The sequence below is a fragment of the Arachis ipaensis genome, chromosome B3 (assembly GCF_059453495.1).
Source record: "Arachis ipaensis isolate K30076 ecotype BB chromosome B3, ASM5945349v1, whole genome shotgun sequence".
NCBI lineage: Eukaryota > Viridiplantae > Streptophyta > Magnoliopsida > Fabales > Fabaceae > Arachis > Arachis ipaensis.
Genome location: NC_142438.1, coordinates 75,624,750 through 75,649,396, shown reverse-complemented (window position 1 = coordinate 75,649,396; position 24,647 = coordinate 75,624,750). Strand labels below are relative to the sequence as shown.

The following is a 24,647-nucleotide window of genomic DNA, read 5'->3' as shown; positions in this document are numbered from 1 at the left end:
TTTGCTCTTGGTGGAATTGGGTTGAGAGAGGCCTTGGTTGATTGCTCTTGGAGTTTGGAAAAGAACCGAATTGAACCGGGTTGGAATCATGAAAGCTTGAGTGAAAGTTGGAGTAAAAGTTAGGGTCTAACTTTTGCTCCAACTTTTCACATCAGCACCCTTGTTTTGCTGATACCAACGTTGGGGCAAAAGTTAGGGGTCTAACTTTTGCTCCAACGTTGGCCTCCCCTTAGTTATTCATGGCGCCAACGTTAGCCAGAAAGTTAGGGGCTAACGTTGGCGCAAACTTTTGCTAGCCCAGGGAGTTTTTCAAGCGCCAACGTTAGCCAAAAAGTTAGGGGCTAACGTTGGCGCAAACTTTTGGTGCATCCAGGGAGTGTTTTTCATGCCAAAAGTTAGCCAAAAAGTTAGGGGCTAACTTTTGGTCCAGCTTTTGCCCAAAAGTTAGCCAAAAAGTTAGGGGCTAACTTTTGCTCCAACTTTTGTCCAAAAGTTAGCCAAAAAGTTAGGGGCTAACTTTTGCTCCAGCTTTTGCTTCCTGGTTCATAATTAATCCAAGACTCAAGTCATTCCTCCTAGCCATTCCTTCTTGCATCAACCTTTCTCCAAGCTTTCTTCACCTATCATTAATCAACCAAACACATCAAAGCTATGCTCAAAATCATGAGATATTCATTCTTTCATAATACATGACAATTATAGCATAAAACCTCATGAAATAGCATGAATTCATACATGGTTGATTAAATCAAAGGAAACATGAAAATCTACCCATTTGGCTTGCTTTTGGCTCAAGAAAAGTGCATAATTCAATTGAAAACAAAAGAAAAAGGCTAGTGAACTAGGCTAAGATGACTTGTCATCACAACACCAAACTTAAAGCTTGCTTGTCCCCAAGCAAGAAATGATTTATGCTCATATGTTCTTTCACTTAAGACGGATTGAAGAATAAATTGTAAGGTCCTGTGAGTGAAGTGATTAATTGTCAATGGGGTGAACTCTAAATCTTGTGCTCATGCAGGGGTTTCAGTGCTCACTAGTCCTCACATATTGGGAGTCTTAGGTCTTAGGATTTTCATCCAAATGGTATTATGGATATCTCTTTATATGTAGTCACCTTGAAGCAGCTTATAGTTTTTGTGCTTTGGCCTTGACTCTAAGTGTCATGTCTCAAAGCGGCTCTTTTAAATAAGCTTTCAATCAATACTCCTAAACCAGTTGGTTTTAAGGTATTAGGTGTTAAAGCACCCCTAAGGATTTACTTGCTCAAGCCTCTTTCTTTGACACAACTCAACCACAAGCATTTACTAGGCTAACAACTCTTTGAGTCATTGTTTCTTCTTTCTTTTCTGCCTAGTAATTGATGCTCAGAGCCTTGGGCCATGTTCTTTTTATCTTTGTATTTTCTTTTCTTTCTTTTGTTTTGTTTGCTGCTTCTTGGATCAATAAATTTTTGAGAATCTCCACAATACTTATTTGAACTTCATGTCCTGCCTATGAGCTCCCATGCAAGTTTTCACAAGCATGCAACCTCAATACATAATCATACAACTAGAACCACCACTTCTCCTAATCTTTTGCTTGCCTCAAAATTGTTTAATTCCTCAATCCTTCTTTTCAAAGAACTTTCATGTGATGCAATTCTCGAATCATTGAGTACAAACAAGTTTTGAAGAGAAAAATATTATGAATAATCAAGCATCTTGCTTATTGAATTATAGAAAAACTATGCTATGCAGACAGATAATCAGGGAAACTAAACCACTCTCAATCATAGCAGTGTTTCATGTAAGATAATCACTTAACAATACAACCTTTTGGAGTTCGCTTGCTTCACTCCTCATCATCATCATCACTGATCCACACATTCCTCTTTCATTTCTTTGGTTGATGATGCTTAATCCTCCCAAAGGCTTGTATGATGCTTTGCAATAATATTGAAAGTTGCTTGTTCCCCAAGCACTTGAAAGAAGAAATGGTTAGCTTGTATAATTTATTTATGGGCTTTTGAACTTACTTTGGTGTGGGAACACCAAACTTAGTACCTTGCTAATGGTTCTCATGCATCAGATTAACCATGTGTGAAACTCTTTTTTTTTTTTTTCAAAAGCAATAAAACTGAAAACTAGGAAACGGCAGAATAGTTAACTAGTTTATCTAAATGCTTGAAGCTAGCATTATGCAGAGAGTGAGAATGTATTTTATGATGGGATTTTGGTGGAACACCAAACTTAAAATCCTTCATTCTCCCTTAGATTGTTTTGGTGTGCAACACCAAACTTAGCTTCTTGCAATATAGATAAAACTAATTAACCTTTTTATTGAAATAGATAATGAAAAGAAAACTACCTCAGGTTGGGTTGCCTCCCAACAAGCGCTCTTTTATTGTCACTAGCTTGACATTGGAGCTTTCTTTTATGGTGGTTGAGGGTTGTAGTGCCTCAACTTGTCTCCTCTGACTATGATCCTCCTCTTTGTTCTCTAGTGTTCAATTTCAGCATGTTCCAACGAGAGTATGTTGCTGACATTGTAATAGTCATCAGTCTGTCGGCTTGCTCCAAGTTGTTGATATATTAATTGCACTTTGTCACCTTTGGAAAGCCCCTCTGTTGGAATCTTCCTGTTCTTCCAACCCCTTTTTGTTTTGTTTCTGCGTTTCATCCTTTCTTTCGTTGACCTTTCTTTTCTGGCCGTAGGCTTACCTTGGGGATCTTTCATCCTTTCAGTGGCTAATACTCCCATATTCTCTTGGACTTCTTCATCAGTTTGCACAATCTTTTGCCTTGGGATGTTGTTGTGAATCGCCTTGTTGCTTTCTTCCTTTAACAGAGATTCTTCCTTGTCAAGCTCCATATAGTTTTTCTTCTCATTACCAAACTGTGCTTCTGGTAACACCTTCAGAGTGACACTCTTATCATGCATTCTAGGAGTTAATTCTCCTTCCTCTATGTCTATGATAGCTCTAGCAGTGGCCAAGAATGGCCTTCCCAGAATAATAGAGTCACCATCATCCCCTTCTGAATCTAGAACCACAAAATCTGCAGGGTATATGAAATTGTCCACCTTGACCAGAAGGTTTTCAATCATACCCCTGGAGTATACTGTTGACTTATCTACTAGCTCTAGAGATATCTGTACTGGTTTAATTTCCTCTATATGCAGCTTTTTTACCAAGGAGGATGGTATTAAGTTGATACTTGCTCCTAGATCGCACATTGCTTTAGTGATGGTTAATTCCCCAATGGTGCAAGGTAGCAAAAAGCTCCTTGGATCTTCAAGCTTAGGGGGAAACCCTTTTTGAATCAAAGCCCTGCATTCCTCAGTGAGTAGTATGGTTTCCTTTTCATGCCAACTTCTTTTCTTGTTGATAAGCTCCTTCAAAAACTTGGCATACAGAGGCATTTGCTCAAGTGCTTCAGCCAAGGGAATATTGATTTCCAGCTTTTTGAAAGTTTCAAGGAACTTGTGAAAATGCTGGTCCTTGGTTTCTTTGTTGAACCTCTGGGGATATGGCAATGGAGGTACAAAGGTTTTCTCTGCTTGCTGCTTTTGATTCTTGGTTGGCTCTTCAACTGCTTCATTCCCTTTTTTTGGAATTTTTTATTATTCCTCCTTTGCTTGAGTTTGCTTTGAAGCTTCCTTGCTTGCCATTGCATCATCATCATTGGCTTCCTCTGTGTGTGTTGGCTGTTCCTCTTCTATTGGTCTTTTGCTGCTCTCTACTTGCTTCTTAGTAGTGTCATTGTTGCTCATCAATGTTCTCCCACTCCTTAATTGTATTGCCTTGCATTTTTCCTTAGGATTTGGGATTGTGTCACTCGGCAGTGAGCTTGAAAGTCTCTCAACAGAAATCTGTTTGGAGATTTGCCCCATCTACCTCTCTAGGCTCTTCAGGGAGGCTTCATGATTCTTGGTTGTCATTTTCTGGTGTTTCAACATTTTGTCTATCACGGCCTCCAAGTTAGTGATTCTTTGGGCTTCAGGTGATACTTGAGGTGGGTTATGAGATGTGGGTGGTGGATGGTAGGCATTTTGGTTGGTGGGTTGGTTATTAGATTGGTACTGGTTGGGGTTGGGGTAGTTGTTTTGAGATTTTCTGTAGGGGTTTTGGTTAGTCTGCTGCTAGTTGTGGTTTTGGTTGCTTCTTGGGTTGTTTTGGTTTGAGTTCCTCTACCATGGTTGTTGATTTTGGGTGTGATTATCTCCCCATCTGAGGTTTGGGTGGTTCTTCCAGGATGGATTGTATGTATCACCATACACTTCATTTGGTCCTTGGTTGTGCATATATTGTACTTGCTCTTGTTGTTGTTCTTCTTGAGTTTCTTCATTCTGTCCCCATGTGGTTGATGGTTGGCTAGCGTTAACTGCTGCAACTTGGAGACTATCAATCCTCTTGGCCATTTGCTCAAATTGTTGTTGAATTTGCTGCTGCATCATCTTGTTTTGAGCCAAGATTGAGTCCACTCCTTCTAGCTCTATTACTCCTCTTCTTTGTGATGGTTGGCGATTTCTTTGATGAGCAAAGAAATATTGGTTGTTAGCCACCATATCAATGAGATTTTGAGCTTCCTCTGCAGTTTTTATGAGTTGCAAGGAACCTCCAGCTGAATGATCCAAAGCTTCTTGAGATTTCAATGTTAAGCCCTCATAGAAATTCTGCAGCTTATCCCACTCAGTGAACATTTCAGGAGGACATTTCCTGATTAGAGCTTTGTATCTCTCCCATGCCTCATGGATGGGTTCAGCCTCCATTTGTGTAAATGTTTGTACCTCAGTCTTCAACCTTATGATCCTTTGAGGTGGGTAAAATTTGGCAAGGAACTTGGTTACCAGATCATCCCAATTATTGATGCTGTCTCTTGGAAAGGATTCCAACCATTGAGTGGCCTTGTCTCTGAGAGAAAATGGGAATAGCAATAGCTTGTAGCTGTCAGGAGGCACACCATTAGTTTTAACAGTGTTACAAATCCTCAAGAAGGTGGATAGGTGTTGGTTCGGATCTTCAAGTGGTCCTCCACCAAAAGAGCAATTGTTTTGAACCAAAGTGATGAGTTGTGGCTTTAGTTCAAAATTGTTTGCATTGACATTTGGAGTTAAGATGCTACTTCCACAATGTCTAGGATTTGCAAAAGTATAGGAAGCTAAAACTCTCCTCTGGGGTGGATTGTTATTGTTGTTGTCTGCTCCTCCTGGTGGATTGGTCGAATGTTCCTCCATATCTTGGAATTCTTCTTCTGATTCCTCTTCTCCAACAATATTTTTCCCTCTTTCAGCTCTTCTTAACCTTCTAAGAGTTCTTTCGTCTTGTTCATGAAAGATGGGTGTATTTCTTCTTGTACCTGACATACAAGCATAACATAAGAAACACACAAACCAGTGACACTTCAATCTATTGCTAGAATGAAGTTTTAGTTAGCTTAAGCAAAAATTCAAACAGTTAGTGGGTTAATTTAAAATTAAAGGAACAGAAAATAAAAATGCTAGATCTAGATCACCACCTCACTTAATCATTGTCAATCTAATTCAATCCCCGGCAACGGCGCCAAAAACTTGATGGGATATTTTCGCGGAGAAACGAATTTCTCCAAGACACCCAAATCTAACCGGCAAGTGCACCGGGTTGCATCAAGTAATAATAACTCACGGGAGTGAGGTCGATCCCACAGGGATTGAAGGATTGAGCAATTTTAGTTTAGTGGTTGATTTAGTCAAGCGAATCAAGATTTGGTTGAGAGATTTGTGATTTGCAGAATTTAAATTGCATAGAAAGTAAAGGGAATGGGTAGTTGGCATGAAATTAAAGAGAACAAGAATTAAAGTGCTGAATCTTAAAGAACAAGAAATTAAATGGCAGAAACTTAGAACGCAAGAAATGTAAATTGCAAAATCTTAAAGTGCAAGAAATGTAAATGGCTTGAATTGTAAAGGGAATGGGGAGTTGGATTTGCAGAAATTAAACAAGGAAATATAAAATTGCAACAAGCAGAGGAATAAAAGAACACTTGGATTGAATCAGATCTAGAAACAGAATTGTAAATGAGCATGAAAACAGTAAACAGGGAATGGGAAATGGGAAATCCGGATCTCAGGACCCAAGAGACTAGAAAACCAAGTCTAGATCTCAATGCCTTCTTAGATCCAACAAGAACAATTGCAAAGGAAATTGTTAATTGCAAAGAAAGTAGATGAAAAGTAATTAACCGAAACCGAATTCAATTTTGCAGTAAAATAAAGCAGAGAGGTCTCAGGATGAGATTGAAACAGAATTTCTTCAATTCTCCAACCCAAGATCCAAGACAAGTGTAATTGAAATTCAAAACAAGAAAACTAAGAGGAAGGGAATTCAATTCTCCTTCCCCGAGACTTAGAAATTAAAATTCACTCAACACCAAAAGCTTTCCGAAAACTCTCTATGAAAACTCCAAAGAAAAGCTCTTCTAAAACTTAAATTCTAATCTATTTATACACTTTCTTCAAATGGTCTTCAAGCCTTCAATTGGGCCTTTGCTCTTGGTGGAATTGGGTTGAGAGAGACCTTGGTTGATTGCTCTTGGAGTTTGGAAAAGAACCGAATTGAACCGGGTTGGAATCATGAAAGCTTGAGTGAAAGTTAGAGTAAAAGTTAGGGTCTAACTTTTGCTCCAACTTTTCACATCAGCACCCTTGTTTTGCTGATACCAACGTTGGGGCAAAAGTTAGGGGTTTGACTTTTGCTCCAACGTTGGCCTCCCCTTAGTTATTCATGGCGCCAACGTTAGCCAGAAAGTTAGGGGCTAACGTTGGCACAAACTTTTGCTAGCCCAGGGAGTTTTTCAAGCGCCAACGTTAGCCAAAAAGTTAGGGGCTAACGTTGGCACAAACTTTTGGTGCATCCAGGGAGTGTTTTTCATGCCAAAAGTTAGCCAAAAAGTTAGGGGCTAACTTTTGGTCCAGCTTTTGCCCAAAAGTTAGCCAAAAAGTTAGGGGCTAACTTTTGCTCCAACTTTTGCCCAAAAGTTAGCCAAAAAGTTAGGGGCTAACTTTTGCTCCAGCTTTTGCTTCCTGGTTCATAATTAATCCAAGACTCAAGTCATTCCTCCTAGCCATTCCTTCTTGCATCAACCTTTCTCCAAGCTTTCTTCACCTATCATTAATCAACCAAACACATCAAAACTATGCTCAAAATCATGAGATATTCATTCTTTCATAATACATGACAATTATAGCATAAAACCTCATGAAATAGCATGAATTCATACATGGTTGATTAAATCAAAGGAAACATAAAAATCTACCCAATTGGCTTGCTTTTGGCTCAAGAAAAGTGCATAATTCAATTGAAAACAAAAGAAAAAGGCTAGTGAAACTAGGCTAAGATGACTTGTCATCAACTGGTAACATGAGGTCTATATATTCTCCTCCCATTCTTCATTCTCTCGACTCCACTTCTCCTCTCTAGCTCTCTTTAATTTGTTAAAGCTTTGGAAGATATGGGTTAGGTAGCTCTCTCGAATGGGCAGAGCCATTCTCTGAATGGTTATAGGAAGAGCTGTTGGTATGAAGAAGCGATTGAAAACAACTTAAGATGGTGTTTTGCTCTTAATAGGTACATCTTTTTAACTACTCTTCTTCCAAATTCTTAAGTAGGAAATCCAAATGTATCATATATGCTCTTTAGAGAAACCACATTGCACTTTAGTTTCCTTAACTGCTCATAAGCTCTTTTTGAGCTATCTCCATGATAGGGAGACGAGAGAACGCATAATGAAAATAAAGACAAGGATTTTCTATTGCAAACTTTAGCACTATATCAAATATTTTATTAATTTGTTTCAAAGACACCATTATAACATTAATTTGTTTCAAAACCACTCACTATACGACTTTGTACATATCACACTATCATGGTTCTTCTATCACATTCTTTGATGCAGTTTGTTTTTTTTAATTCCTAATTCTTATACCATTATTATAACTATATATTTTTCGTAGACTCAATTATAATTTTAGTTCTCATAACATTCAATTTATTTATAAAATCATTTTTGAAAAAGGAATATTTTAAGTTTTCAAATGTCATCTTAATTTGATAAACTTTAAAATTTCATTTTGTACTTGAAAATAATTCATATATTTAATTTTTTTTCTTTTTTTTTCCTTTGTGGGTTAATTAGAAACTTTATTCTAGAATACATATAAACAATTATTATCTAGATAAAGTTTACCTTTCTTTTTTTATGTTATAAAAGTTATTCATTCAGTAGACATAAGAAAAAAGAAAAAATTACTTTAAAAAATTGTTAGGAAGATTTAATTATTAAAAAGAATTTTTAATACTAAAATTATTAACAATAATTAATTTTTCTTTTAACATGTATCATATTTAAGAGGAATGACCAAATTTTTTTATAAAAAAATAAATATATTCTTAATTATTTTTTTACTTATTTTGTTAATTTGTATGTTAATCTATTTTATATTGTCTAAAATTTTCATTGATTAATTATTTATTTATTCTTTTATTTTTCTGTGATTTTCCATCATTTTTTTGTCTGATATAGAAAATAAAAATAAAAAAATTATGAAAATTACTTAAACTTTGGGAGAAATAAAATTTATTGATATCAAAACTCTGAAATGAATAAAAAAATTATATTATAATATATTTTTCTCAATATTTAGTTCTTTTTAACTATGATAAATATTAAAAAAATTTATTGATTAATAATTGTGTAATTAATTGTCTTCTCTGATAATTAATTTGTCATAATCGTTCTTTTAGTGTAATTTATTTTAAATAAATTATCCACATAATTTTAATTATAATCTTCTATCTTCTTTTAGTATTTTTCCCATCTTTAACGTTACCAACAAAACATTAAAAAAATCAAAGGTCACTCCCTCCTCTCCCACCCCCCCCAACACAATAAAAAAAAAAAAAGAATCTCACAAACAAGACGTAACGCAGTGACCGTCCATCCTCTCTCTCTGGCGTCTCACCTCACTCAACTCAAAAACCCACCACCCAACTTTTTGCAGGGTTAAACTCCATATCCTCCTACAAGATACAAACTTGTCGTCATCTCCAGTGGTCTCGGTGCCTCCAATTCGTTCAACAGGTAACTTTTTTGACAATCGAATAACAAGTTAAGGTTTTGCCCTAACTATTGCAGTCCCAACACAATCTTCTGTTCACTCTTTTTTCTTTTGCTTTTTTTTTTTTCATTTCTGGTAGCTTTCCTTTTGGTGATTTCATCAACTAAAGTTTTGGCTTCTGAAAATAACCAGTTAATACGTTTATGTGAATGGGCTCAGTTCAAGTATCCTTTCTGATTATTTTTTTCCTAAAACTAACATTTCTTTTGGTCTCACATGTTGCTGAATCTTAATGTGAACCAATATAAGATATTCTCATATATTTTGGACATGCATGTATCATTCAAGGAAACCTTCGTCCCCAATTTAAAAAGAAAGAAAGAAATATTTGATTTCCAAAACAAGGCATCTCTGATACTTGATGGATAGTTCTTTTTCTTGAGCTCTTGACAGATCGAGATAATATACTTCACCCAAGTAACAAGGGACGTGCTGTTCAGGTAAATCCTCTGAAAACAGAAAACCGAAGAATCAAGTTCAGCTTTTGCCCTAATGGTTGCATTGGCAACGCAATTTTTTATTTAGTATTTTTTCTTTTGCTTTTCTTTTCAGTTTTGGTAACTTTCTTTGCCTTTAAACTTTTTTTTTCCTTCTTTACAAGGATCAATTATTTTGCAACGTACTCCAACTATTAATTGCAATTTCATCTTATTAAGTATGATTTTATTCTTTCAGGTTTTGTAATTTCTTCGTTAGTGTTAAAAAATATAGTTATTATTTACATTATTTTTTCAATTATTTTAAAATATAAAAAATCTTTTGTTCACTCTTTTTTCTTTTGCATTTCTTTTCAATTTTGGTAGTTTTCCTTTCGTTAATTTCATCAAGTGAAGTTTTGGGTTCTGAAAACGTTGAGTTAATAACCTTATGTGAATGTGCTAACTTCAAATATGCTTTTTAATTATTTTTTTCCTAAAAGTAGTATTTCTGTTAGCCTGACATGGTGCTGAATTTTATTCTCAACCAATATAAGACATTGTGATATGTTTGGACATGCATGTATCATTCAATGAAAGCTTACCTGCCAATTTAAACCGAAAGAAAGAAACAGTTGATTTTCAGAACAAGACATGTCTCATACTTGCTTGAGCGCAACATCTCATTCTTATTAAGTTGTTTCTGTTTATGCTTTCTCTTAGCATGATTTTAAATTTACATTTAAACTTTTTTTTCTTCTTTACAAGGATCAGTTATTTTGCAAGGTACTCCAACTATTAATCCCAATTTCATATTATCACGTATGGCTCTATTCTTTTAAGTTTTGTAATCTCTTTCTCAACTTAAAAAATATAATCATTGTTTACATTATTTTATCAATTATTTTAAAATATAAAAAGGGTTTTTTTTTAAATCACTTTTATCATATTTATAATTTTTGAATATTCATTTGGTCTTTTATATTTTATTATTGATTTAATTTTTGTATATTTTCTTTTTTTCATATCGTTTATTATGCATATTCTAATTAACAAATTCATGATTCATGATTGTTTGTTTAAATAATTATTAGTGGTAGTGGTTAGCTTTCTGAAACTTCTGAACATTATAATTAGGATTAGTAGAGATTCAATTTACTAGAATAAATAACGATATTTTTGTTCATCTATTTCTTCTTTTATTTATCAACGGTTGTTGTTCCTTCTTTATGTTTCTTCTTTATGTTTCTGGATTCAATTTTATCAGTTGTTTTTTTCTTGAATTTGTTGAAATCTCCTATTAGGGTTTACTTTATTATAATACTCTCTTTTGCAGTAAGAGACAAGATCTTTAGTTTGTTCTCGAATCTTTATACGAAGTCTCTCTATCTGATAAGGCTGAATGGCGATGGATGCCGATAGAGAAGATCCAAACAGGTATGGTGGTGAGCATTAGAGAAGATCTTTTCTTTGCTGCATTTTCTATTTTATTGAAGTCTCATCTACTTTTCCATTCAATATATTTCACATTAACTTGTGAAAATTTTAATGTCAATTAAATATCGATGTTATGTCATCTATAGTTTTTTAAAATTGTTTCTCAGATATTTTCCATGTTGTAATTTAATTTTATTGGCTTTTCATTTATATGTAGGCCACATTTCATAACTTGTTGTAATCTCTAAAATATGTTGTATAGTAGTTTTTCAAAGTGGTTTCTTGGGTATTTTTCATAAATATGCTTTAAATTTGTTACTTTTTTTAGGTATACTTAGTTAGTTGGTTTCTTGGTTAAAAGTCTCAGTCTTAACCTCTAATGATACCATTATGCGCTAATAGGAGGTTTTTAGCAACCCAACAATATTGGCCCAACAGAAAAGAACGGATTTTTATATTTTACCTTTTCAATAACCAGGTAACCAAATATATTATGGAATATTATATCAGGCATGTTAACCGATTAAAGAGGTGGGTTAAATCTTTAACTTCGAATGGTTTGTTTTTAATTTATATTCAGTTAGTGGTCTTTTCTACTTTTCTTCTCTTGATAGTTTCTTTTGGTGTTAAATAAGTTTGAGTAGCTAACTCTGAGTTCCTGATCTTTCTAATCTGAAATGGGTGTAGACTACAACAACTCTAAAAAGATTAATTTTGATAAATTATCAATATCCATTCAAAATAAATAATATAATGTTTACTAATCATACATATAATGATAGTTACTTTGAAAATTCAGCATTTATTAATACGTAAAAATATGATTCGATGTTTATGTAGATGTTTTGGTTTTAGAATCCATCAAGATAACAGCAATTTCTTTTTCATTGTTTCTTTCAAAACTTCAGTATTTTTTCCTGGACATTTAAAAAGACCTGATATGTGTTTCTTACCTAGCTATTTTTGTGATGCTCATTATAATGCCAGTTCATTTACGTGATTATTGTTCTCTTGTGTTGCTCAGTTGGTAATAATGGTAGATTTAAATGTGTATATACCTCTCTTTGTTAAATGATTATGTAATATTATGTGATGCATTGTTAACATATTTTGTTAGACATGAATTAACGTTAGGAAAAAATTTGAATATAGGGTGAGAGAGCTCTTCCCCCAACTTTTGTTTCAACTCATGGCGAAGAATTATGGACAATGTTCTATGTCATTGATGAGCTAAATAATTGTTTAGTGCTGGAGCTGAGAAAAAATAATGATCAGTTGATCATAACTGACACCTTATTTGAACAGATTAGAACTTTCTATTTTATCAATAGAGGGGCATCTGTTCAATTTAGGTATGTCGGTTTCGGAATTTTTTTTATTTTATTGTGGAATCACGACAACCAGACCATCCAAATTCACCTTGATCCTGACTCATATGTGCCTGAGCTAATGGACCCAGAGACACTTGATAATGTATCAAGAGTGTTCCACATAAAGTATACCAGGATTGATGAGGACTCATCACCTGATCTGATGGTTCTATCTGGGTCTGAACCATTTGATGATGAATTTTCATCAGACGGTGATGAAAACAATGATCAAGATGGGACACTGGAAGAGGATAATCCGCATAATCCCATAGATTTGTGTGGTGGAAGCACTTTATCAATGGAGGTCAACGAACAAAGTAATGAGACAAACGAATTGTCTCACCATGGGTAATGCTAAATGTAACTTTTTTTTCTTGTGTTCTGAATTTTAATATCATGGTATAGATGTATTTTTTAATATGGTGACTAACATGTTTAAAATATCCTGAACCAGATACACTCCAAAGGTTTATTATCAAAAGACCATCACAGCTTCGGATCTGGGTTAATCTAGACTGGTAAGTTGATCTCAAAAGAGTGATTTCTTTTATTTTTTTTCTTGCAAGCTTATTAAATATTCTTCCTAAATCTGTTATTCATTGTGTATGAAAATACTATGTTTATGTTAACTATGAATTATTCATTGTAGTATCTGGGTTCAAAATTTGCTGCATATCTTAAACTATCTGGAGATGGTTCGATTTGGACGATCACTGGTCCACGTTCCAATGTAGAGGAGAATGTGTTCTTTTTCCACTTACTGAAAAGTGGAGGAAGAGATGGAGAATGGAAGTTTGGGGTCGGGTGGAATGAATGTTGTAGAGTATACAATTTAAAGGAGGGGGACAACATTACCTTGAAACTCGACTCGATACATAACCGCCAGATAGAGTTGTCGATTCAACGATGTTAGGTCTCCTATGTATAACTCTGTTTGATAAAATATTTTGAAATATATGTTAAATTATTTTGGACATATTTTGTTTTTTGATTAATGAACAAATTTATATATGTTGTAAATATTTTGTTTTACTATCAATAGGTATCTTGACAATCTATGTTTTTAAGATTATACATAATAAAAAACTACATCTCTGTTGGACTTTTTTTTTCTGTTTTTTTAGTGTCTAACAATTTTTTTATTATATTTTATTATCTTAGAAAATATGTTATACCATTCATTGACATATTGAATAATTGTTGTATTCTATTGTTTTATTTTAATGTAGTGATAATTTTGTTATTATCCAAATTTAATAAAACATATCTATCTTTATAGAATCTATTTTAGTTATATTCTTAGTATTTTTCTTTTAAAAACCTTTAGATTACATGAAGCCCATGCATTGCACGGGTTATCACGCTAGTTTATATAAATATCCTGTTTTTAATATAAGTTAATCGCAATGGGATCTCAATATTTACTAAATAACAAGTAAATCGTATTAGTGGTAGTTGATTTAACACATTTGAAATAACGAATAAACTGCAGTAGGATTTAAAGTGTAGAAATAGTACTAGAATCTACACATTTCAGTGGATAAATTAAAGTTGAAGGTTTTAATAAAAATATCAAGAGTTTATGATTTCAATAAATTTTAAATTTTTCATAAATAGTAACCTAAATGAGGGACAGAAGACTCTTCCGAGCCTTGGTCGATTATGCACAAGGGAAGAAAATCAAAACTTTGACTACTATCGAAGAATTCGAGACTTCGAGGTAAAAGAGGCTCTAAAGCAGATGAAAAATGGCAGGGCAGTAGGACCTGATAATATCCCGATTGAGGTTTGGAAGGATCTTGGAGAAAAAGGCATCAACTGGTTAACCAAGCTTTTTAATGAGATTTTAAGGTCAAAGAAGATGCCTAATGAGTGGAGAAAGAGCACCTTGGTACCTATCTACAAGAATAAGGGGGATATACAAAGTTGCGAAAACTATAGAGGGATAAAGCTTATGAGTCATACCATGAAGTTATGGGAAAGGGTGATAGAACGGAGGTTGAGAAAAGAGACACAAGTAACAGAGAACCAATTTGGATTCATGCCAGGCAGATCTACCACTGAAGCGGTATACCTTTTAAGAAGGATGATGGAGAGGTATCGTAGTAATAAAAGGGATCTACATATGGTGTTTATTGATTTGGAAAAAGCGTATGATAGGGTACCAAGGGAGGTCTTATGGAAGGTTTTAGAAAAGAGGAGGGTAAGGATCGCATATATTCGTGCAATTAAAGACATGTATGATGGGGCCACAACTAGTGTGAAGACTCAAGGTGGTGTGACAGCAGAATTTCCTATTGGTATAGGATTACACCAGGGATCATCCTTAAGTCCATACCTTTTCACATTAGTCTTGGAAGTACTCACAGAGTACATCTAAGAGCCTGTGCCATGGTGCATGCTTTTTGCCGATGATATCGTCCTTATGGGAGAGTCAAGGGAAGACCTAAATAAGAAGTTGGAGTTATTGAGAGAAGCTTTAGAAGTGTATGGTCTGCGCATAAGCTGTAGCAAGACGAAATATATGGAATGTAAGTTCAGTCCGAGAAGGGAAAACCCTAATATAGAGGTGAAGATTGGAGAAAACACCCTACGAAAAGTTAAAAGTTTAAGGTATCTTAGGTGCATCATACAGGATAATAGAGAGATTGAACAGGATGTAAATCATAGGATCCAAGCAGGGTGGTCAAAATGGCGGAGTGCATCTGGTTTTATATGCGACAAAAAAGTGCCCTTAAAACTTAAAGGTAAATTCTATCGCACCACTATAAGACCGGCTATGCTTTATGGTACGGAGTGTTGGGCGGCTAAAGGGGAGCACGAACATAAGCTGAGTGTGACAGAGATGAAGATGTTGAGATGGATGAGTGGTCATACGCGATTGGATAAAATAAGGAATGAAGATATAAGGGAAAGAGTTAGAGTAGCACCCATTGTGGAAAAGATGGTTGAATCACGTCTTAGGTGATTTGGACATGTGAGAAGAAAACCGATAGAACATCAAGTCAGGAGGGTGGATGAGATGGAAGATGGACAAGGGGCGAAAGGCAGAGGAAGACCTAAGAAGATCATCCATGAGGTGGTCAAACGAGATCTACATGTAAATGGTCTCTCTGTAGACATGACACATGACAGAGCACAATGACGTCGTTTGATTCATGTAGCCGACCCCACTTAGTGGGACAAGGCTTTGTTGTTGTTGTTGTTGTAACCTAAAAGTTTTTTTTTTTAATTGTGTAGTTAAATCCATATAAGAATGATAATAGTAAGCAGAATAGGAACAGAAGCATTTTTTATTATACTTATCAGCATGGTATGTTATATAGGAAAAATTCTTGTATGATGTTCCACAGTGAATACCTTTACTCATCTCCAAGAAAAACATGCACAATGTTTCATTAATCCTAGCGTCTCTTTGCTTGTTTCAAAAGTAAAATTATAGCTTTCACTTTCTTCATGCAAATTAAAAAGAATATGAAATGGAAATGTGGACATATAAAATTGAAAAATGTTCTAAAACATTAGGAGGTGGCATTGTAGCGTGTAAGTGAGTCCGAGAGTAAAGTCAGCATAAGTTATCAAGTATATTTTATTATTTAATAATCATTGAGCTGGTAGAGAGTAAAGAAGTATCAAGGAACTAGAAATCAGGTACCGATCATATCTATTTACTTTACAAGGAGAACCCCTCAACTAATTTACATGATAATGAATGAAAAAATTAGTTAATCATCTTGGTACACAAGCAATTAAATACAGATTAAAATGGGAAAAACAAAAGCCAAAAATCAAAATCAGTTTACTCAAAACAAGAAAATGCTATCCCAATTCCAACGTTAGCTCACTGTGTTGTTGTTACTTGAGATTTTAACAATGACTGAAAGGGGAATGCTTAGGACATGACCTTGATCACCAAAGAGGCCAATCCTCCCAAAGCTTGCAACTGAACTGTTGGCGGTTGCGTTCATGAGCACAGACAAGACTTGCTTCTCGCCACCGGCAATGGTGAAGTGTGTTGGAGATACACTCACTGATACCCCGTAAGGTGCGCTCCAACCGACACTGTAGGTCTCATTTCCAGCAACGTTTTGGACTGTCCTCTGCACCACTCTTGATTGGTTCAGCTTCGAAATGGTGATTGAGGGCAAGTTCAGATCAGCGCCGTATACAGTAGAGTTATAGGACCAGCAGTTCTGACCAGTGTAGTTTAATACCACAGGAACTGAACCATTGATGCCACACAAGAATGCCATGTAATCATCATAACCTACGAAGAAAGGAACATTTATATTGAACTCCAACATCTAAAGGTTGCTCAGGCTTACTATTAGTTAATTTACCAGTCTCTAAGTCAACACCAACTTGCTGCTGAGACAATTTATCTTTAACCATATGACACTAATAATAATAAGGTAATTTAGTCCCTGAAATGCACAAGGCTCATAAAAACAGTCTCTGACTTTCAGAAATGACCAAACTTAGTCCTTGAATTTACAAATCATGAATCTTCGTTCATCCCTAATATGATCAATAAAGACTTCAATATGATCAATAGTAAGGTGATGTGGTTAAAGACTTCAATATGATCAACAAGTTTTCTAAATTAGTTTATTGGACTCATTTTGGTTAATTGGGGCACTAAAATGAGTTCAATTGACCACCATGGGGCACCTATTTTATCATACTGAAGTCTTAACCATGTTACGTTACCATTGGGAATGCCATGCTGACAAAGTAATGCTCCATGCTGCTAACGGCAGCTGAATTGGGACCGAATGGAGATATACAATTGTAAATTCAGAGACCAATTTGGTCATTTCCAAAAGTCAGAGGGACTATTTTGATGAGAGTTGAGAATTTCAAAGACCAAATTGGGCATTCCCTCAATCATGAAAAATAAAAGTGACACTTGAATGATTATTACGTATAGGTATAGTGCAAAATTTCTGACTCCAACTTTATCATGTTATCACTTATGATAGCTATCTAACCAACAAAACAATCATAGCTTATTTTCATACCATTTCAATACATTGAGACATGAGAACAACTATTGAAATATTATGAATAAAAGATTCCCGTAGTCACTTACTGGAATAAAAAATCAAACCGGGATTTAATGCTCCAGTTGCATTCAGAAAACCACTTCCCATGTCAAAAGGAGTTGCTGGAGATAGGTTTAGATCTGCCGAGGCATACGATCGCTGAGCCATTATTGGCCCACCATTCTTATCATGCTGAGAAGCAGTTGTGGAAAGTGCAGATGCAACGGCTGTAGGGCTGAAATTTGGGAATTTTTGTCTAACTAGGGCAGCAAGACCAGCAACATGAGGTGCAGCCATGCTTGTGCCTGACATAATTGCGAAATTCTCACCTATTTGTAATGCAAAAGAGACAAATTATTACTTAAAAAGATATTATGCTTATGATAGGTACCGAAAAACTTTAAACTAGACTATTTCTTTTATTCATGTGTAAAGGATTTTTATGTATTGACCTTGAAATTCAACAGAGTCGGTGCCAAGAGAACTCCAAGCAGCCCATATAAGATTTCCAGGAGCTAACAAGTTTGGCTTCAAGATGTCCGCTTCATGTGGAAGAGTGTCTTCTGGATCCGGTCCTCTGGCAGAGTAGTACATGACCTTCGGAGCAGCATTACTGTAGTTCGCTTTTAGTCCGCCACAGATACTCGCAACTGCGCCAAATTTATTAACTTTCTTTGAGACTGCATCAACTTCTAGTGAAGAGTTGTAGTATTGCATCAAAATCTGCCCATTTCAAAATAAAACTAAAATAGTCAAATCAATCTTCACAAGCCCAAGAAATCAAATTGCAATACAAAGGGGGAACACAAAGAATGCACACCTTAGAATCATTTGTGGATGCAATTATTATGCCAGGCATTTTCATTGGAACTGGGTTAATCTGATAACCAATCACAAAAGGATCTATATAGAAAACAACTCCAGCTGCACTAAGATTCTTGGCCATTCCCAAGGTCTGTTTGATGGTGGAAAGCCCCAGCACAAATCGGATTGAATAGCTGCACATTAAGAGGTTCCCCCGGACCAAATCCTTACTGAACTTGCTCGCATCTTGGCACTGATTGACATACATATCATCAGGGTCAGCAGTATCATTGTTCAAAGCATGGTGTGCATGAACCAGTGTATAAAGTTTGCCTACACTTGTGCCAGCTGAACGGCATAATAAAAGTAAAGTGAAAAAACATGTTATAACTCATGAAGGGTCGATGCAACACAACATTAGTGAGCAAAAAATCCTTGAAAACAACAAAAAACTGATCATCAAAATTGTATTAAGTGAAATGCAAATCTTGAATTGTATTTCTTGTATTTTTGGTACATGTTCTGGGGTGAAGGACAAAATCTTATGGTATTTAATCCAATGAACAATAGAAGAAAAAAGAATATAATAGTAGAGCTACTAAACTTCTGCAGATAATTGTGTTTTGTATAGAGATTGATTAGTTTCCGGCAACATTTTACTCTCCTAAGGTACCCATCTACCCATAATTTATAAATTAACGATTAAATGCGAAATTCACTTCCTGAATCTTATCAGTTTTTGATTCTCCGAGAAGCGAAAGACGCGGCCGAATAAGTAAAAGTGCATTACATTACTCTCCTGGCATGTTTCTAAAAATAGTTCATGTGTAGAGAGAAAGAGTAACTTACGCGCAAGTCCAACACCAGGTATGGTCACATTATTTCCAAGAAACATGGAGTTGCTATAAATCCGGTCATGAGAGGCAGCACCAACAGTAAAGATCCATGGACTGAAGGAGGAAACACTTGTCGGTGAAGGTCCTGTATTTCCTGCAGCTTGCACTACAAAAATACCGGCCTTTACAGCTGACAGCAATGCCATATCTATTGGATTGAAGAAAGTTGCAACGCCCGGAGGACGTCTATTCGGAGTGATTGATAAGCTAATTATGTCAACCCCATCCTGAGCTGCCTGCAAAACAATCAACCATGCTAAAGCCTTGCCAGAAGTGAAACACTGGAAGAGATTTACATCAATAGATTCCGAAAGCAACACGAAATGGAATCATTGCTACATATCAATATCACTATCATCTCAAAGAAACTGCCATGAAATAAAATGAAAAGAAAATGACATTGGATTAACAAACATTTGCTCGGAAATATATTCAAGATTTATATATTTTATCAGGTAATCATGTTAAATCCATGTCAAACACAATGGAGAAAAGTAAAATTGTCATATATTCTGTTACATACCCTGGAGAGAGAGAGAATGCTGAGTCAGCAGCAAAGGCAGCCAAAAAAGGGAAGAAAATAATCCCTTTACCTTATCATTATTCTAGAAGAAGCAATAAAGAAAAGGGAGGAATAATAGGGCAGGAGAAATGTGTAATCATAAGTGACAATAATTAATGATTGAATTAGTCGGATAAGAGAATCAGGGAGGCGTAATCGTAGGAGTTGAATGCTAATTATGATAATTAATTTGAGGGAAGGTAATAAAAGGAGGAGCTGATTAGTGTGAGAGGTAGGAAAGATTTGGAAAGGCCTAGGCTAGGAGAGTAGAGGACTCTCGAAATTCCTCTATTATCTTTTACTGTTCTATTGTATTTCTGTATTTCCATTAAAATAAATACCAGTGTAACATATTCTATGCAAAACAATATATTGACGTACCTGGTCTATAGCTGCCACAACATCTGCAGCGAATCCTCCAAAGCTCTTGTACAATGCCTTGTAAACAGCAATGCTGTGGGAGATTGATGAAAGGCAACACATTTTCATAAGCATTTCATAATAAAATAAGAAGCTAATGAAGCTAACATAAAATAACTAGAAATCCAAACTGGAATAGATGTACTGCTTCCATAGTTTTTCTATCACCTCTCAAAAAAAATAACGTTGAAAAGGACTTGACCAGTTTAGCATCAAAATAATGAAAAAGGTACACAAGGATAAACATTATGGAGGTAACACATTCTGCAAGCCACAATCAATAAACTGGAAGAAATGGGAGGAATCCACATCCTTAGACAGATATCAATTCAGTTTGGAAACTCAGCCCTATAATTGAGCATTTTTAACTCAGTTTTTAGGTGGTAAATAGGCACTTTTACAAGATAAATGACTTCTTTTCCATTCTGAAAATCGCATGGACAATCCTATTAAAAGGCTCAAATTCTTCAAGATCACGGAGGATCCTTATGCTAGTTATTCAGCATACTAATGACTCTAAGCAAGCTTTAAATTCGAATACCCCCAGCTTAATACAAAGAATCACAATTCTTGACAAGTAATAAATATATGGTCCTATATTTTAAACACAGATACGTCAATAGTCACAAATTTAATCCAGTCAAGTACACAGTTTCAGGCACAGTTTAGCATCTCAATGCCAGCAAAAGAAGACAGCTTTCTCTTAATATTCTCTATACGGTTTCCATTATCCAAGCATTAACTGGATCCCCCTTTTGTATATCTTCTCTCTTATTATGGAAGCTATAAGTTTCTTTCCTAATCAACAATCATGACTTTCTTCAATTCTACACAGTTCCAATGTCCATACATCATTGTAAAGACTGATATCCGACACAGTGGCACTGCACTGTGTTACTCTCTTTTCTCTCTCTAGAAAAAGCTGTAAAATCTATCAAATAATATGAGAACCGCTATCCCCCCATGTTGAGTTCTATATTTAACCTATTGCAGACTTGACACAATATATGCCAACAAAAACTCATTTCGCATTATACAAAAGTTTACTAGCTCGTCTGGTGGTCAGTGGTCTTTCATGCCATTTGAGGCAATGGGAAAACAAGGTTCATAAAAGAAAGCATATACTTTCTTTGGTTAAACATCATCGGATGTTTGACCATTTGTAACTTCAAGCAGACTATAGCGAACTACTACAGCTCAAAATAATTATCACAGTGCCGGTTTAAAGATGCGATGAAGCAGAATGATAACACAACTCCGTGATTCCAACACGTAACAGTAGATGCAATACTACCAGTGTAAAAGTAACTATAATAACACCAACCGAAGAAAGGCAAAGAAACATAGATATGTGTGCAGATTATTTACTGTGAACGAGGAGCCATCCCGCTAGCATTCCCAAAGTGATGCCCAGCAACAATCACCGGAATCCCATGGTTCCCTGCTGCAACAGCTGCTGTATGCCTGTGTATTAGACATGCATCAGAATCATAATTTAAAGAAAAGAGAAGTGAAATTCGCAACTGTGGCCCGTGGACGGGGCCATCTATTTGAAGTGATGGTTTAAATGAGTACAAAATTCAGATAATTAGAATTGAGATAAGATTCATCAAAAAGTCAAGTAAAAGACAGAAATTTTCAAAGACATAACCAAGGTAAACAAAACTCTATAAAGCATCCCATTAATAAGTGGATGGATGAGTAGCTAATCATGGTAAACAACAATGAAACATAACACTCATTTGTAAAATCCAAAAAACTCACGTGCCATGGCCATCTCCGTCGAATGGAGAAGCATAGTCCTGTGTTGAATTAAATATTCCTCTGGTTATAGCAGACGCAGCGAAATGCCGGGCTCCAACAAGCTTCCTATTGCAAGATCCGGATGGAAAATCTCGTGTGACCTCACAGATGCCATTAAAATGAGCAGGAACAGGATAAGCATGTTCAGATTTGTTATCAGCGAAACTCGGGTGTGTTGGATCTATGCCGGTATCAACAAAACCAATAACCACTCCTTCTCCGGCTCCTTCAAACCCACCTTCTTGAGACCATGCTCCTTGCGGCAGACCCAAAAACTGTGGCGTATGAGTAGTTGCAGTTCTTACAGAAAAGTCCAAAACCACATTCGACACTTCACTACTCCGAGCCAATTTCTCTGCCTTTACAATTTATGCAATTACAGAAGTTAAGGAACCGAATCAAACCCTAGATAGAAACAAACAATAAACAAGTATTCAAGTAATCATGAAGTAAAACATATGTAACTGAAGAGAGACTCAAATTTCTTTACAATCATGATGCTGAAAAGTGAAAACCAATATCATACCTGTTGTTGAGTAACCAGCACAGCAAATCCATCTATCAGATAGTGGTAGCTATAGACCTTTAGATATTTCTCTCCTTTTAACACTTTCTTCAACAAAGAATCATGAACTTGAGCAACGTAAGAGCCATATCTCTTATTTGTCTTTGTAGCATTGCCATATCTTGGAAAATACAAAAAAGGAAAACAAGAAAAATTGAAAGACCGCATGTATCAAATTAATGCAACATATAAGAAGAATGATGCAAAGTAACGACAATTGAGAATACAATCAATTAAATATAATGATACATTGGAATCTATTTTCCATTATTTGTAGATCATAGCAAAAAATTACAAAGCTTCCACAAGAAGGGTCAATGATTTGAGACACACCAAAAAAAGAAAAAAACTTTTTTCATCTTTAATTAAAATTAGAGAAAATGAAAGGTACCTTGGTTTGTGAAACTGAATTCTTCCAGAAGAAGCACCACCACCACCACCACCACTTTTTACTTGGAAGCCATTACTACTCATTTCTCTCAACTCACCATAGTAATGAGAAGCAGGAGAATTTCTTAGAGAAACAATGTAAACAGCACTACTTGAATCATCAGAATCATCTTCTTCACACAAACAATGAGGCACAACCAACACAAACCAAAACAATAGCATTAAATGCTTCAAATCAAAGCTCCCCATCTCAGTTCTAGCTCAACAAAGATCACAAACTGGAAACCCCAGATTCAGCTCCTCAGTTATGAACAAACCCTCTTCATTCTGAAGTAGTTCAAGAATTTACCCCACAATGAATGAAGGAATCAAAAATCAAGAACCCCAAACAAAGCAGTGTGTGTTTTGTGCTTTGTTTTTGAGGTTATATGTTTGATAAAATAATAAGAAAGTGAATAACACACTGCGTTTTCTTGTTCCAAGTTTTGAAGAGAAAGAGTGTGTTGGAATATTAATAGCTGGAGTTAGCAGTTGAAGGAAAAAGCCTGAAAAGTGCAAAAACCTTCTTGGGTTCTGTGAATATGAACGTTTTATTTATTTAGCAGAGAGAAATAATAATAAGAATAATAATTAAGAAAGAAAAATGTGTGTAGAATGAGAGATATGAACGTTATTAGTAGTATTTGGTTTTATTCGGTTTTTGGATCTTTTCCTCCATGCCTTTGTGTGTCATTTTGTGTGAGTACGCTGGACTTTTCGTGCGACAACCACCTTGTACTTTTAAATTCTTTATTTTACTTGGTTTTTCAATTATTTTTCTTTGTACTTATTTTTGGACAAATTATATTAATTTCTCTTTAAATTTGTTGAAAAAGCATATTATCGGGTATTTAGTATTATGATATGTGCCCGAAAAAATTTTTTTAAAGTAAACTATTATTTCTGATCACAAATGTTAAAAACGTTGATAAATTTATCTACATAAAAATAAATTGATTTTTGTATTTATAAAAAATAAATTTTTGTTAACAAAATTATTTAAATCATAAAAAATTAGTGAAAATTTTTAAATTATCCATTTTAACTTAACTTATCCCATCTCCAATTCCTAACCTTTAACACCACTACCACTACCACTACCACCAGACCCCCTCCCCCCCACCCCCACCTAATTTTATCGTTATCCAAACCAAAACGAAAAGGAAAATTCATCAATTTTTGAGCTAGACATACAATCATTATTACCATCATTATTACCACCATAGATTTTTTTGAGCTGTTTTGCTTGCAATAATATGTATAGAGGATCACTCGGTTATACTGCTTCCTTGTTACCGCTCTACCATTGTGGTTCTTAAAATTTTGGAATTAATTCCAACATTTTCAGCACCAAGGAATAAATGGAGGGGAAACACTGAGTGGGGTAGAACTAGAAATTTACAGAAAAGAGATCCTAGGATTTGGAATCGAGAAGAGCATCAACGTTTGGAAAACGTGTCTTTTTCTGTTTTTGTTAACAATCTGCCGAATGATATTTCAAAGAAGGAATTATTTCACCTTTTTCATTGGACAGGACGAATCAATGACATCTATTTGGCTCGGAAGCGGAAAAATCGAATTGTGTACATGTTTGCGTTTATATGATATACGACAAAAGGAGGAGCGATGAAGGCCATAACTGAAATGAATTATATAAGAATCAGGGGGAAGATTATTTATGTAGGTGAGGCCAAGTACAGAAGGGCTACGGGAGAGGAGAACATCGGGGTACGTAAGGGAGACCTTGCAAGAACTGAAGTGGAGA

The 24,647-nt window shown here is 35.3% G+C and overlaps 1 protein-coding gene across 1 annotated transcript; it reads right to left on the bottom strand.

The window, feature by feature from the left end:
• Positions 1-16,009: 16,009 nt before the first annotated feature.
• LOC148571166 (subtilisin-like protease SBT2.3) lies at positions 16,010-23,490 on the bottom strand. Its single transcript, XM_088508868.1, has 10 exons — positions 22,845-23,490; positions 22,415-22,574; positions 21,850-22,247; positions 21,454-21,549; positions 20,047-20,119; positions 19,057-19,339; positions 18,224-18,555; positions 17,856-18,126; positions 17,451-17,732; positions 16,010-16,625 (listed from the first exon to the last, which is right to left on the bottom strand). Exons 1-10 carry the CDS (start codon positions 23,090-23,092, stop codon positions 16,195-16,197), a joined length of 2,574 nt encoding a protein of 857 aa, XP_088364994.1. The 5' UTR covers positions 23,093-23,490; the 3' UTR covers positions 16,010-16,194.
• Between the last annotated feature and the right edge of the window lie 1,157 nt (positions 23,491-24,647).